The sequence below is a fragment of the Xyrauchen texanus genome, chromosome 33, assembly GCF_025860055.1.
Source record: "Xyrauchen texanus isolate HMW12.3.18 chromosome 33, RBS_HiC_50CHRs, whole genome shotgun sequence".
NCBI lineage: Eukaryota > Metazoa > Chordata > Actinopteri > Cypriniformes > Catostomidae > Xyrauchen > Xyrauchen texanus.
In genome coordinates, this window is record NC_068308.1 from 9,160,530 (window position 1) to 9,176,436 (window position 15,907).

The 15,907-nt window shown below is 37.4% G+C and overlaps 1 protein-coding gene across 1 annotated transcript in view; it reads left to right on the top strand.

Moving 5' to 3' along the window:
• LOC127627230 (protocadherin-15-like) overlaps positions 1–15,907 on the top strand; it is a 505,252-nt gene that overhangs the window by 311,547 nt on the left and 177,798 nt on the right. The window contains exons 19-21 of the mRNA XM_052103574.1: positions 28–156; positions 11,874–12,179; positions 15,079–15,306. Of these exons, the coding sequence (XP_051959534.1) occupies positions 28–156; positions 11,874–12,179; positions 15,079–15,306 (663 nt within the window). The remainder of the gene's footprint in view (positions 1–27; positions 157–11,873; positions 12,180–15,078; positions 15,307–15,907) is intronic.

Genomic DNA, 15,907 nt, shown 5'->3' on the forward strand with positions numbered 1-15,907 from the left:
AGTAACCTGAATGTTTCTTGTTGGCAGACTTCGACTGCTACGGTGAATATAGTGGTGACTGATGTCAACGATAATGACCCAGTATTCGATCCACTCCTGCCCCTCAATCTCACAGTTCAAGAGGAAGAGGCCAACGCTTTTGTGGGTCAAGTGAAGGTAAGACTGCATGCCCACATCCAACATTCTTTCCGCTCCTTCTCTCTTTCCCCTCTCTCTATTTGATCTCCAAACTATTTGCTATGCAGTCGCTTTCTGCACTCTGGAGTCATCTCAGTCAGATGGATATCATGTACTGCCAGAAATTTCCGTTTGAGAGTGTGTGTAACTTTGTTTTGTACTTTCCTGACCTTTCTCCTGATGGAAATGGAAATCGTAATATAACGATATTGGATCTTATTCAAATTCCACTTAAAGGGATAATTAATCAAGAAATAAAGGAGCCTAACAAAAGAACATTTTATGCAGTATGTTAGCCTCAGTTACGATTAACTTTAATACAATGAAAGTGAATGGTGTCTGAGGCTGTCATTCTGCCTATCATATCCTTTTCTCTTCCACAGAAGAAAGTCTGATTTTTTAACAATGTGAGGAAGAAAATTAAGACAGAATTTTCATTTTTGGGTGAAAGATATCTTAAACGATTCAGATTTCCTTGTGATTCAAATTATGACTCTTTAGTGCTTAAGAACCGGCTCATAACTACAGGTGTTACGCTGTGTGGCTGTTGTTACACACAATAGACAGATGTGTTGTCTGTTTATTTTCTCATCAAATTCAATTCAAAAGTTCTTTCCTTGATTTAGAAACATAATTTCCTTTCATGGACGTTCAAGAACTGATGAAAACATGCAGTTCTCGACTGGTTCTTGATTCCCAACCCTCACAAAACCTGTCAAAAACATGTCCTGGTCCTTTTGTAATACAAAATCAAAATTACAAATAAGAAATTACATATTTAAAATTATAGTTTTCCCCAAATTTTGTACTTACTTTACCCATGCACAATTATAAAATTTCAACCACTTCACATTAAACCCCCTATTTCTTGTTACCGCATTGGATGCTGGGATGCAGGCATGATGCCAGACGCTCGAGTGTGTTCCTCTGTCCTCATGAGCCCTTATCTCACTCTCGCCCAACTGGCATACACCCACAGCCTACCTGCCAAAGTCCCTACCTGCTCTGCTGTTTATGATTTTCCAATTAAAGAAATTTAATTTAAATAATTTGTTACCTTAGAGGACGTCCTGTTATTAGGAGCTTTGTTGGGCTCTGTTAAGCTGTGAAGAGTTGTAATTAGTGTAGATTAATAGAGCCTCACTTTGTCAGTGAAATAATAGGCTGGGGGTGTATGCCAGTTGGGCGAGAGTGAGATGAGGGCTCAGGAGGGCAGAGGAACACACTTGAGCTGTTGGCATCATGCCCGTGCCCCAGCGGCCAATGCAGTAATGAGAAATTTGGAGTTTAATGTGAAGGGGTTGAAATGCAAAACTGTGCGTGGGTAAAATAATGAAAAATTGGGGGGAAACTGTCATGAAAATAGTGTCACAATTTAAAAAATCTTAATGCTGGCATACTGTTTATTGCCAGGCTTTACTTAACACATATCTGCTGTACAGTAGATGTACAGTGGACTTCGATAGTTTAATTTAAGACCTCATAAGTTGGGCAGATATCAGCAAAATCTTGTCATATTGTAATGTTATATCATGGTAAAGGTATATATTCCAATATAGTAAAATTTCCTGCAAATATATCAACATAATGGTTTATATTTAAAATAACCATATTGTAAGGGCTGATCTCATTAAAATTACATGACTGTGGTGACATTTTAGTAAAATTATATAACATGGCTCATTAAGGCATGGGCGCACATTGAGCGTCAAGTAATCACCTCTTTTTAATGCTGCACTTTATACTCTGTGAGACTTAAGTTTAAAAGAAATGGGCTTCTACAATTATATCCTTGGCAATTGTGAATATATTCAGTGTAGCTGTGTATGAAACACTGCCAAACCAAGCAACTTCCTATTGGTCAATGTGGCAAATTTTCCAGTCAAAGCTTAAGCTTAAACACGAAATCCGCGAGGGAAATTCTTCAACACCAAAAGTCCATTGTGCATATTCCCATTGAGATGAGTGTATTTCACCCACGTAATTTCGCCGTGCAACGTTAAATGTGACCACACCTTTACACGTATCATGGCAGTTCTGAGGTGAAATGTCCATTGTGTAAAAACATAACTATCAAGTTTTAAATTACAAAACCAACCTCCCTACCCTTTACCTTAAAGCTAAACCTAACCGATAGTGTCATAAAAAGCAAATGTGCAATTAAACGACACTTTTATGACAATTTCAGCGCATGTGTTGACACTTAAGAAAACTTTTACAAAAGCAGTATTTCAGGATAACAAATGGCATAGGATGGAGCCCAACTACAAGTCAACACAGCGGAAAGAATTCAACTTTTCTGGGAGTACAGTGGGAAAAGCACATATTCTATAAACCATAAGCATTTATACACCAATGTAAAATATCGACAGCCCCTTTCAGGTTTGTATGGAAGCACATTTTGTCCATGGTTCACTTGTGATCATCACTTAATTTCAACATAACAAAAGTTGTTTATTGGAGATCACGACTTAAGTGCAAATCAAGGAACAGGAGTCTGTCACATATTTCTTTAATCAAGGCCTGACAGCAGCTGAAATAGCTTTGTGCCATTGAGGCACTGTATACAGTGAAGTACTGTATCGGAGCTTCTAAAATCTGGGGGGTAAAAAACTGTCTGAAGATTAATTCGTCTGAAAACCACATGACTGCTTTAGTTTCAAAAGAGTTTGAAAAGTTTGAACACAATACAGTCACTAAAGCACATTTCATTCCCATTTTAATACAATTTTACAGCCCATCCCACAAGCATATTTGTTTTCCAATCTTTAGCTAATATTTAGTTATTAATTTACTCTCAGACATTGTTTTTATTTTTTTAACAGAATACAATAGCTTCTTAACTCATAGATGAAGCCTTTGAGCCTTGGTTATTACTTATTTATTAATTAAGACAAAAAAACAACATAATAATGTTGATAATACATTTTCATTACTAGTTGTGTTTCATCTTTTTGAACATCAGATGGCAATAAATTGAACCTTGTACAGAAGCTTTGAGTAATGAACCCAATTGCATTACGTTTGTAATGAAAGCCCCATTGCTTCATAAAGCTTCATTTTTTGCAGGACAGCAGGCGTGCGATAAAACTGAGAGAAAATGTCCTTGACCTAGAGAAGCCTACTGTTGCGATAGGCTGATGCTGTGACATTATGAGGTGCTCCAGGCACCAACAGGTTTTCTCGTGGGAGTTTTACATTGCAATCATGAGAACAAAAGAGAAAAATAAGCCGTGATTATGAGAAAACAACATTTGTTTTGACGCCAGTGTATGTTTTTTTTTTTTTATATATATCTATCCTGTCTCTTCGGTCTGGTTTGGTCTTGTTGAGTCAGGATCCGGACACTCATGCTCCTTGTCTCGTCTTTTTGTTTGAGCATATGTATAATAATGGCTTCATTACCATGTGCTCTATTGTCTTGTCTTGGTGTTTGTTTGGGCACATGGCCAATTATGGCTTCTTTTGCCATGTGCTTTTCCTGTCTGGTCTGTTGTGTTTGGTGTGATCACATGGTTCTTAAATTGTTTGCCATGTGCTCTCCTGTCTCTCGTCCCTTGCCCCCTTGTTACCTCGTTATTAGTTAATTTGCTTCACATGCTTTGCTTATTACCATCCTCATTTTTTCCTATTTAACCCCATTGTGTTTTTTGTCTTGTGTCCGTTCATTTTGGATGTTTCCCTGTTATAGGTGTTCCTTCCTTCCTTCCTTCCTTCCTTCCTTCCTTCCGTGCGTGCATGCCACTCTAGATTCCTGTTTTTGAGCCCAGAGCTTGAGGCTCCCCTTCTCCAGTCCTGCCACCAACTTCATGTGTCTGTGGAATATCGTTTTTCTCCTACAGGGAGTTTTTTTGTTGTGTTTTTATTTATTTTTCATATTAATAAATCCCATCTACTCTGCTTTTGAGTCCTCGCGCTCTCTCTCGCCAACCCAACCTTGACATATATAGAGGTAAAGAAGGAATCTAGTAATACATACAGTATTTTGCTACATTCAACAAAAAAGCTGTTTTGGCTTTCTGAGAGGTCATAGAAAGGAATATGTTTCGATGTCTAATGACGTTTAGAGTAATTTCCAAGTTGTCATCTTGTAAATACAATGAATGCAGAATTATAACACACATTAAAAACAAATTATTCCTTGTCCTGAATAGGTTTGGGTGCATCCTGCTCTCTGTTTACACATGACTCCACTTTATTTTTTATATTAATACAACTATTTCCATTAGCCTAGCTGTAAGCTGTTTACCAATGCCAAGCAGCATAGCAACTTTAATTGTTATATGGAATGCGTGGTCACTGGTGTATATTTATCAACATTTTACAACTAGCATTAAACAAAGGTGTAAGTGGTGTAAAAGGTGTAAAACTGTAACTTGTTTTAAAGTTTTAAAAGAAGAACTTTTGCTTTAAAATATAAATAAATACAATTCAATTAAATTTGAGACTTGTAAGTAAAAAGAGATTTCTATAAGTTTGTATTTCAAAATACATTAGTCTCCCATGTGGCTCATCCAATCAGAATATAGAGGCTGTTTTATAAACTGTCTACAGTCCATCCCTACTGCTAAAAAATATAGTTGTTCACCTCTTGAGATCAGCATAAATGTGTGTGGCACAGATCGAAAGTTGAATAGCAAACCAAACTTCTCCTGAACTTATTTAGCGCTCCTGACACGTCTCCCAGAGAGGCACGTTGGATATGGTCCAAAGTGTAACTCTAGCTAAACATCCCCTTCGGCTAGCATTGAGCAACAGGGGTTTCCATATTATAAGAGAAATGCCCACAGAGCTCTATATCACAGTTATCACAGTGAAGCCTGCATCACTGCTGATATTACACCTGCCATACCACTCATGTACTGGCTAGTGTGCTAGTTTAAAATTACTCAAAATATTCCTCAGCATGAACATTTTAAACATATTTGGAGTCGATTAAGTTGAGACCAGAGAGTCTAATCTTATTGTCTGGAGAGGAGAACATGCCGGTTGGCTTGCTGTCCAGTTTTCTGTGTTTCATCAGAAAGCTTGTCGTAAACATGTATTTTCTGTTTTGTTGTGGGCTGATTTAGACACCTTCATATTCTGCCAGCATTCGCTTTGATATCATTGTCAGTGTTTCGTCAAAAGACACAGTAATGATTCTTCAGTTGCCAACAGTGAAGATAAAGTTGGTGTGAAATTTGACTGTTAATTAGAATAGATGGTGAGGACTTCACTTACTGCCATTATCTGCCCGATTAATTAATACTTTATAAACTGACATCCCCCCAACCCAAACCCGCAGTGGAGTAAAAAATAATGTTAGAGGGATAAATGCAACCTCAGAATTGCTGTCATCACAGATTATGCGAAAGCGATTTCTTACGGATTTCAACGAAGGATGCCCATGCTGCTGATGCACCGCATCCCGGTCACTCCACAAGGAAAGATAAACACACTTAAGACGATGAAAAACGTTTGATGGGAGAAGGCACTTGTCAGCGAGTCAGCGTAATGTGGCTGATCCTAGGGTATCAGAACTCTCAGAAATAACATGCTAACTTCCTGTGTAAACATGTTAGTTGGGGGTTTCTCCACTGGAGCTGCTTAATCTGATAGAACAGAACACCTGTAGAATGAACTTTACTAAACAGCTTAATTACCTTACTCAAACACATCCTAGATATGTGAGATTAATCAGTTATATCCACAAACTTTACCCTCCTATTGCGTTCAGGTCATTTGAGGTAAAACATAATCTTTAAATAACATAGTTTTTTGTATGGGACCCAAACTCTGTGACTTTGTCAAGATTACCAAAATAAACATGTATAATTTTGTCAAGATTCAAAAACATTGAGAGTAAATCTTTTGTGCTCAATTTTGGCCTTACACATGATATTTTCACACATTTATGAATGACATTTTCGAAAACCTACTTGACTAACATTTAGCCCCTTTCCCATGCGCTCACACAAACTTTGTCTCTTACTGTGACTGCATCTTCTTTACAATCATGCACACACAACTGACAAAACAGATGTAACAAACAAACTAAATCAAAAGGAAAAACCTGCTTAAGGGAGGCGTGACAAGAAAGTTTGCACGCTTGCTCACTGCTCCAACATTTCAGTCTAAAACCATATGTATAACGTTTCGACTCACACGAGTCTTCCTCATAACAACAAAAGACTTTGTGATGTCAATTTCAAACGAACATCCTATGGTTCCCACAGGTGCTTGCATTTAGATGTTAATGACTTTAATGATGATATGCGCCAGTAAACTATATACACTGTGCATACACATTTGTTTATGAAAAAAAATTATATAATTGTAACGAATGCAGGAAGAGTCAAGAAAGTAGGATCTAAATGCAGCTTTACTTTAAGAAAAACAGTCCAGATACAAAACTTGGAATACAAAGGAACAAAAGTAAAACTCGGGAAAACTCACATCCATGGGGGTAACACACCCCAGGAAATTCCACTAGGGCTGAAGCAGGCATGAACACTGAATCTGGGATGGACGAGGCTGGCAACGCTGGCTCTGGGACGGACTAGGCTTCAAGAACAGGCTCATTGGCCATGGCAGGTGGGCTCGTTGACCGTGGCAGGCGTGGGCGTCTACTCTTTGGCCATGGCAGGATTGGGTGGCGGTAGAGTCACAGGGTTCCCGCCATACCCCACAGTGTAAGGGAAGAATGTGAGCCTCAAATCAAGGGCAATACATTCTACTAAAGAGAGTTCACACCTGTCTCTAGGCATTCAGGACTTTACCAGCTCATTGAGTCCAAGGCGAAAGATGTCCTTGAAATAAAGCACTACCCAATCAAATTCCCGGGCGTGACTGCAGAAGCGCTCAATGTACTGCTCTATGCTTAGGTATCTCTTTTGAGATGCAGCAGTTGCTAAGCCGCTAGATCCATAGTTGCTTGTCAGTTGTTCTGTAACTAATGCAGGAAGAGTCAAGAGAGCAGGATCTAAGTGTAGCTTTACTTTAATAAGAAAAAGTCCAGATGCAAATCTTGGAAAACACAGGAACAAAACAAAAACTTGGGAACAGATATATTAATTAATAAATAAAAAAAACCATCACATCCATGGGGGTAACAGGAAACAACAACTCACCAAGACACAAGCAAACACAAGGACATTTAAAACATAGGCAAACAAGGTCAACGAGAATCAGCTGGAAACAATCAGGGCAGGAACCAGGAAAAGACACAAGAAGGTAAACAAAACTTCAAACTAAAAGACTCTTAAACACCTAGCGACCTCTGGTGGCCTCTAGAGTAAAAGTCTCAGGTATGACAATCATCTACAACCATCCCAGATTTTTGATTAGTTGGAGTCATTAACATATAATTGCAAGCACCTGTGGGAACAATGGGATGTTTTTTAAAATTGACATCACACAGTCTGTTGTATTGTTCTGAGGAAGAATCATATAAGTCGAAACGTTAACCACATGATCTTAGATTAAAATGTTGGAGCAAGGGTGCAAGTTTTTTCTATTTTTGATCATGCTTCTTTTTTGAAACTGCACCTTGCAAAGTTGTTTTGGTGTGCATGGCTTCATATACCGAAGAACAAAAGTTCAAGCATACGTAGTCTGAATAAGGTTTGAAGGAAGATAAGTCCACATTTTACTCTGAACTGATCTGATAATAAACTAGCTTGCAGCAAAATCACACTTTAACATTCAGCAGTCCACTGCTGAATAAACAGAATATATTGTGTTGTATAGTTTTTTATTTATTTTTATGTTGCTTGGTTGGGGAAAAAATTATTTGGTTGTCTAGATTTTGACTACTGAGTTGTTTTCAGCAGTAATGAGTAATTCATTAATATGGAAGTTAAAAGGAGAATTACTAGAAATTATCATAAAAAATGTTCTCCTTTGGAACAGAGTGCACAGATGAATCATTCACAATAAGGCCAGGTCACATTAATTAATAAAGGACCAAGGTTTGATTCCAGCCAAATACAAAATCTGACATGTGATACAAAAGTGTAATAGAAGGGACACTAAATGATGTGGTTGCTTCAGAAAATGTGCTTTTATGTCTAAAAAAGAACACTACCTCTCTTGTATCTTTTAGGACACTGTTGGTTAGGTTTAGGCTAAAGTTTTAGGTTGGGGAATTGCATTTTACTTATCTAAACCTCATCTAAAAATCACCTTAAAGTGATAGTTCACCCACGAATGACAGTTTTCTCATTTACTCACCATCATGCCATCCCAGATGTGTATGACATTCTTTCTTCTGCAGAACACAAACTAAGATTTTTAGAAGAATAATTAAGCTCTGTAGGTGCGTTCGATGCAAGTGAATGAGGGCCAGAACTTAGAAGCTCCAAAAAGCAGAAAGTCATCATAAAAGTAATCCATATGACTGGTTTAATCCATGTTTTCTGAAGGATTATGACAGGCGTGTGATTGAGAATCAGTATTTTTTTAATATAAATCTCCACTTTCACATTATTTTTCTGTTGTGCATATCGCCACCTAATGGGCAGGGAGGAAAATGTGTTTGTTGTGACAAATGTGGTGATCCTTGTGTGAGACACTTAAAACAAAACAGTGAGATGCAGCTCAACGGTCAAAGATGCAATGGGTTCAAACACAAGTGAACAGCCCCTAACTCGGCTTATAATTAAAAATTCGACCCAAACTCAGCTTGTAGCATGAAGTTTGTTGGGTCCCGTCATGCTCAGGTCGTTTTTTTAAAGTATAAGTTAACCAAATAACGACTATTAATGCACTTTTCTAATTTGTACTAGTATGAAGTACATAGCTGATATGTGTATTTGGAATTTCAAATAGTACAAAATGTATTTTAGATGTCTGTGATTGTGTTTTGAACAACTGTGAATGACAGATCATTGTAAAATTCAAAGAAACTTATATATATATATATATAAATAATTATTCCCTTAATAGCTTTCCACTTTCACTTTTGGCAAAGCTTCACAGATTTCATTCAGGGCTTTAAAAATTATGCTGACTTCTACTTCAAATAATGCATACTGGAACATTTCTCATTGTCACAGACATAATCTTAAAGCATTTTAACTCTTAATTATGTATAAAACGCCTCAGATAATATAAGACATCACTGTGCAAAGACTTGAAATAACATTCTTGAAGGAAGCAGTTGAATGAACCGATTGTCCCTGACTTTTATACAATTTTTTGCGATTGACTGTTATAGATTTTGTTCCTTTAAGCATTAAGAATGCCAATAAAACCTCTTCAAAAACCTCTCTATCAAAAGGTTGAGTCTGTCATTGACTACTTCATCTTCATACGCCCCCCTTAAGGGTTTTAGCTTGGGAGGAAGTAAATGAGTTTGGGCATGACCTTTTGGCAAAGGGAAGTATGTGCTCTCTATCTACATCTGTAAAATGTATAGCAGCCAGTTTTCAGCCACTTTGTTTCATGGATTATCAGAGCACCTCACAAGCACTTTACCAAATTGTCAATGAGGTGCTTTCATGCACAAGTGCTGGACCAATAATAAGCAGATAACACAGTTAAATACACTTAAAGCCGATATTTAAAGCCACTCTAATCTTGCAAGCCTGTGGAGGGGAAGAGATGCTTTACTGTCCAGACGGTCCATTTGTACATCCTTCAGGCCAACTCTTAACATTATGATTTAAAACCAATTGTCGGCAGGCTTTTTATTGGTGTCTGTGAGCTAGGAAAGAGGGAGTAGAGCAGCACTGTGCAACTATATGACCACTATAGGAAGTCACACATCTTACTTTACCTTGCTGTTAAAGCAGGTGTCTCTTAGTGTGTATACACACTGGTGGCCATATGTTTGGAATAATGAACAGATTTTGCTCTTATGGAAAAAAAATAGTACTTTTATTCACCAAAGTGGCATTCAACTGATCACAACGTATAGTCAGGACATTAATAACATGAAAAATCTGAACGTCTTAAACTACTTCAAAGAGATCTCATAAAAATATTCCTCCACATGCAGCAATGACAGGTTTGCAGATCCTTGGCATTTCAGCTGTCAGTTTGTCCAGATACTACATGTTTCACTTGCCATAGATGTGGCTGTTTTGTCGGGCACTTCTCACGCACCTTACAGTCTAGCTGATCCCACAAAAGCTCAATGGGTTTAAGATCCATAACACTCTTTTCCAATTATCTGTTGTCCAATGTCTGTGTTTCTTTGCCCACTCTAAACTTTTCTTTTGTTTTTCTGTTTCAAAAGTGTCTTTTTCTTTGCAATTCTTCCCATAAGACCTGCACCTCTGAGTCATCTCTTTACTGTTGTACATGAAACTGGTGTTGAGCGGGTAGAATTCAATGAAGCTGTCAGCTGAGGACATGTGCGGCATCTACTTCTCATACTAGAGACTCTGATGTACTTATCCTCGTGTTTAGTTGTACATCTGGCCTTCCACATCTCTTTCTGTCCATGTTAGAGCCAGTTGTCCTTTGTCTTTGAAGACTGTAGTGACTTTTGTATGAAATCTTCAGTTTTGTGGCAATTTCAAGTGATTTCAATGATTGACTGATGAGTTTCTAGAGAAAGCCATTTCTTTTTTGCCATTTTTGACCTAATATTGACCTTGAGACATGCCAGTCTATTGCAAACTGTGGCAACTCAAAAACAAACACAAAGACAATGTTAAGCTTAATTTAAGAATCAAATAGCTTCCAACTGTGTTTGATATAATGGCAAGTGATTTTCTAGTACCAAATTAGCAATTTAGCATGATTACTCAAGGATAAGATGTTGGAGTGATGGTTGCTAGAAATGGGGCCTTTCTAGATTTGATCAAAAATGACTTTTTTCAAATAGTGATTGTGCTGTTTTTTTTACATCAGTAATGTCCTGACTATACTTTGTGATCAGTTGAATACCACTTTTGTGAATTAAAGTACCAATTTCCTTCCAAAACAGCTAAATCTGCACATTATTCCAAACTTTTGGCCATGTGTGTGTGAGTGTGTGTGTGTTTGTGTGTGTGTGTCTTTGTCTTTCTCTCTCAAACTGGCACATCCAGCTCATATTTATAATCATATATTTATGATTAGGGGATTCACTGCTGGCTGTGCACCCTCACGGCCCCGGCCACACCCTCCTCCACTGTCCGATTCAGGCTTTGGAAAACCTCCGGCATGACGTACTCCCATCGTTCCCAGAATAATATTCACCTCCCCAGATTCAAATTGCCATTATGGTAGTGTTAAATTAATTAAGTTACTCTGGTGTGTGATGTTGAATTTTTGGAATTCATTCCTCTTCCTGTCATTTCAATTTCAATTCAACATGGGGCAAGGCCAACACAATTCAATTGATTTAAAATGGAGACAATTCATAATGAATTTTGCCCAACTCTGGTAAATCTTAATTTGTAGTTTGACTCTGATTGGCAAAATCCAGTTTTGACTAATGATTCTGAACAACTGGAAAGGTCTTGGAAATTTTTAAGTAAAAAAGTGTGGGATCCCTGAAAAATTGCATTCTTTTGGATTTTATATTTTCATAGCCACATGCGCATGTTATTGGAATGCGTAAAATCTTGAAAGGGCATGGATGGATTTAAATATTGCTGGAGTAAATAAAACTGAAGCCAGATAATTAGTTATCCCATATTCGATTTCTACTGTGCCATTGTTTCATTGGAATTGTCAAATAAAGGATTAAAGTATGTGCTTGTGTTTCTGTGTTCATGCAGGCCACTGATCTGGACTTGGGTATTAACGGGCAGGTGCATTATCGACTGGTCAGTCACAAGGATCTTTTCAGGATCAGTACTGATGGCAGCATTTTCACCGCTGTCCCACTGGACAGAGAGGAGAGGGGGCAGTATGATTTAGTGGTAGAGGCTTGGGACGGAGCCAAAGACCCTCGCCGGACTACCGTCACACTCTCCATCACAGTGCTGGATGTGGATGACAACAGCCCGGTGTTCTCCCAGTCTGTTTACCACGCTACACTGCCAGAGAACAGCCCAGTGGGCATGGTCATCCTCAATATCAGTGTGAGTTGCATACAGACACATAACATGAATATTCAACACATCAAACTTGACCTGAATCACAAACATGACGTGAAAAAATTAGCCTCTGGAAAACACCTCTTTGCTCACTTTCTTATCTTGACAAGTCTGACATGTTGTAAATTTGTGCTGTGTAACTGGATGGAAGTTAATTCATGTGGAGTTAGGTTAGTAAGGTTAGTGTTTACGTGTCCTAATGAGGGACCTTTAAAAAAGGCTAATATGGATTTGCTATGCTAAAAAGACTAGCTTAAAGGGGTAGTTCACCCTAAAATGAAAAATCTCTGACCATTTATTCACCCTTAAGTCGTTGCAAACATATTTATCTTTCTTTATTCCTTGGGACACAAAAAGAGCGTTTTTAAAAATGTCTGAGCCGTTGTTTTCCATAATATGGCATACTGTGACCACGGGCTGTCAAGCTCCAAAAATGATATAAACCACCATAAAATCATCCATTTGACTTGTGAGCTATATTTCTTAGTCTTCTGAAGTCATATGATAGCTTTGTGAGGATCAGAAGGAAATTTCATTCGTTATTCACTGAAAATATTACTCACTGATGAAGCTCTGAAATCTCATTAGCTCCTTCACACATGTTCATGTTTAAATGTTGTTCTTTTCCTTACACAAAGTTATTGTATGGCTTCTGAAGACTTGGAATATAATGCACAAGTTCTTATTAAAGCTTGACAGCCCGTGGTCACTGTCAGTTTTGTTGTATGAAAAACATTGGCTTGAGCATTCTTCAGTAATTTAATGTAGTCTGTGTTGTATTTCCATATACTATGCGTAATTTTGTTTATAGTTTTCAAGGATGAGGGTGTGACATTCTGGCGTCCATCTTGGCATCTTTCTAATTTGACAAGCTTCTATCAACAGACAAATGAATCTGTGTCAGTAACATACAGATTGATTGCAGTCGATGTCAATAACAAAAAATGTGGGAAGCAGTTTCTCGTGCATTATTAATGTCTATAAGCCTATTTATTTTACATATTTATGTATTTTACATATCAGTATATTTTATGTAGAGATAATGTACAGTCAGCTGGTCTGCTCCGCATTGTGGTCTTGGCCACACTGTCTGCATTTTTTTTGCAGTAATGAACTGTAGATTATCCCTCTTATTACGCAGCTACTTACCAAATTAATAATTTAATTACATCAAATATTGATTTGAGTTGATTACATGTAATATGTGAGAAGAATGAGATCGCTGAGTCTCCAGAAACTGCTCAGTTCCACCTCCGATTTGTTTAGGAGTTCTGTCTGTGTTTATTTTGTGAAAATGCTTTATTAAAACTTATTACAACTACAGTACTTGATCAAATTATTAATAAATGGGTAAATTAATTAATAAATCAACATGAAATAGTGATTTGAGTTGAAATTATGTAATGATGTTATAATGTGAGAAGAAAGAAGGCAGTGGAGTCTGCTTAAACAGCTGAATTGCACCTCCAGTTTGTAGTTCTGTTGGTTTTTATTTAAAAAAAAAAAAAAAGTCTGTCTGCTCATCCTGCTTATTACACAACTACTTGCCAAAAAACAAAACAAAAAATATCCGATATAACCGGCCACTTAATAGCACGTTTGACCAACCAGAACCGAATATTCCAGTTTTTCAATATTCCAATATTTGTTTTTCTTTCTACTTTTTGACTACAAAACTTTCATAATGGACCTGTGACACGAGCTGGGCGATATAGCTAAAAATAAATATTAAAATGAACCAAACAGCCATTGTTGCCAAATATATTAAAAATGTTTAAAGGGATAGTTCACCCAAAAATGAAAATTCTCTCATTATTTACTCACCCTAATGCCATTCCAAATGTGTATGACTTTATTTCTTCAGTAGAAAACAAAGAGTCTTTTTTTAAAGAATATTTCAGCTCTGTGTGTCCTCACAATACAAGTGAATGGTGACCAGACATTTTAAGCACCAAAAATCACATAAATGAAACATAAAAGTAATCCATATGACTCCAGTGGTTACATCCATATCTTCAGAAGTGATATGATTGGTGGGGGTTAGAAACAGATCAATATTTAAGTCCCTTTTTTTGTTTTTACTTTAAATCTCCACTTTAACTTTCACTTTCAGATGTGAATGCTTTAAACAGACACCACATGTGACTTTCAGATGTAAAAGTGAAAGTAAAAATGGTGATGCTATAGACTTCTGTGCACATTTTAGCTGACAAAACAAACAAATCTTTCAATCGGTGAATTGAAACTGTTCGATGAAATGGACAGCTTTAATTGAGTCAATAGTGGAAATTAAAAAAACATACTAATTCCAGTCTGATCACCAAAGTTTAAATGAGATACGGTTTTCAAATATCTATGTATTAACCTTCTCGACCTTGTCGCAATACAAGAAAGGATCATAAAGTTAAAATGAATAAAAAATGAATGGCACACTGTTTAGGAAACTTAATGGCCAGATATAATCTTCACATTGTTACTTGCTTTTATATTTCCAGCAGAATCATTGCGAATGTACTGTGAATATTCAATATTTCGCCAAGGACTTCACGGGACACATTTTTGAGTTGTGACCCACCAGTTGAGAACCCCTGTGTAACATAACCACGAGCACATGGTTGTCCTCATATCTCACACACTTCCTGAAAGAAACATCTGAAAGGCCTGTATTCTCTTGGGCTGTTCATGCAGTTTTCCTGATTGGTTCATTTCTGAGTACCTACCACATAGTGTCTGGCTGGCAGTAAAGCATATCTTTCTAATTCACTCATTGCTTAAGGGTCACTACAGTTTCAGTCATTATTGTTATCTGATCAGGTAGTGTATTTAGACAAAGTTTGAGAGTTTAATTAATGTTGAGTGTTTTGGAAATGATTGTCTCACGTAGGCACTAGACCCTGATCTGAACGCAAACGTCACCTACCGCATTAGGACAGAGGACGCCCGGGAGCTGTTTGCCGTGAACCCCCTCACTGGAGAGCTCAGGGTGCTTCACTCTCTTGATTTTGAGAATTTCTTACCTAATGGGACAACACACATGTTCGTAGTCGAGGCAGTGGATGGTGGCAATGGGAACATGCCCCCTGGATTAGCTTCCGTCATCGTCACTGTAATGGTAAGTTTCAATTTGCATATGTGTTTCTCATATCCCTCACTAAACTATCTGTACACAATTCAGTGGTAGGCCAAAGGCAATTTATCCCAAAGGCGTTCAGTAGGGTTCAAGTCTGCTTTTTGTGTTGGAATAACACTATTCTCTAGAATGTAACTACATGCTGTATCCGTAAGATTTGAACAGCCAAACCCAATAATTAGAAAGGGGTGCACAAATATGTTTTTGCAATTTATTGTAGGCTACGTCTGTTATATTCTTCTCTGCTCAGGCTTTGAGAAAGGGCAAGAATGTTAATACTTTTTAGATGTTTAACCAATCATTTTTTTAATATATATTTTAGGCTTAGGTTAATGTATTTTTAACATATGTTTTAGTTTGCAAACAGCCTGTTGTCTGACCAACTCTACCTCAGATTGAGCATCAAAGGAAAAACATTTCCGTACAAGGAAACACCAAGCTTATTACATCCCCTCCAGTTTCCCAAGAACCCCTAATTTTGTCTGTGTTGGGATTATTTATTAATTTTCCTTCTGTGCACACTGTGGCTAATTGATAATTAGTTGCTGCAGAAAATGAAAAAGCATAAGTGAATGGTGGAGAA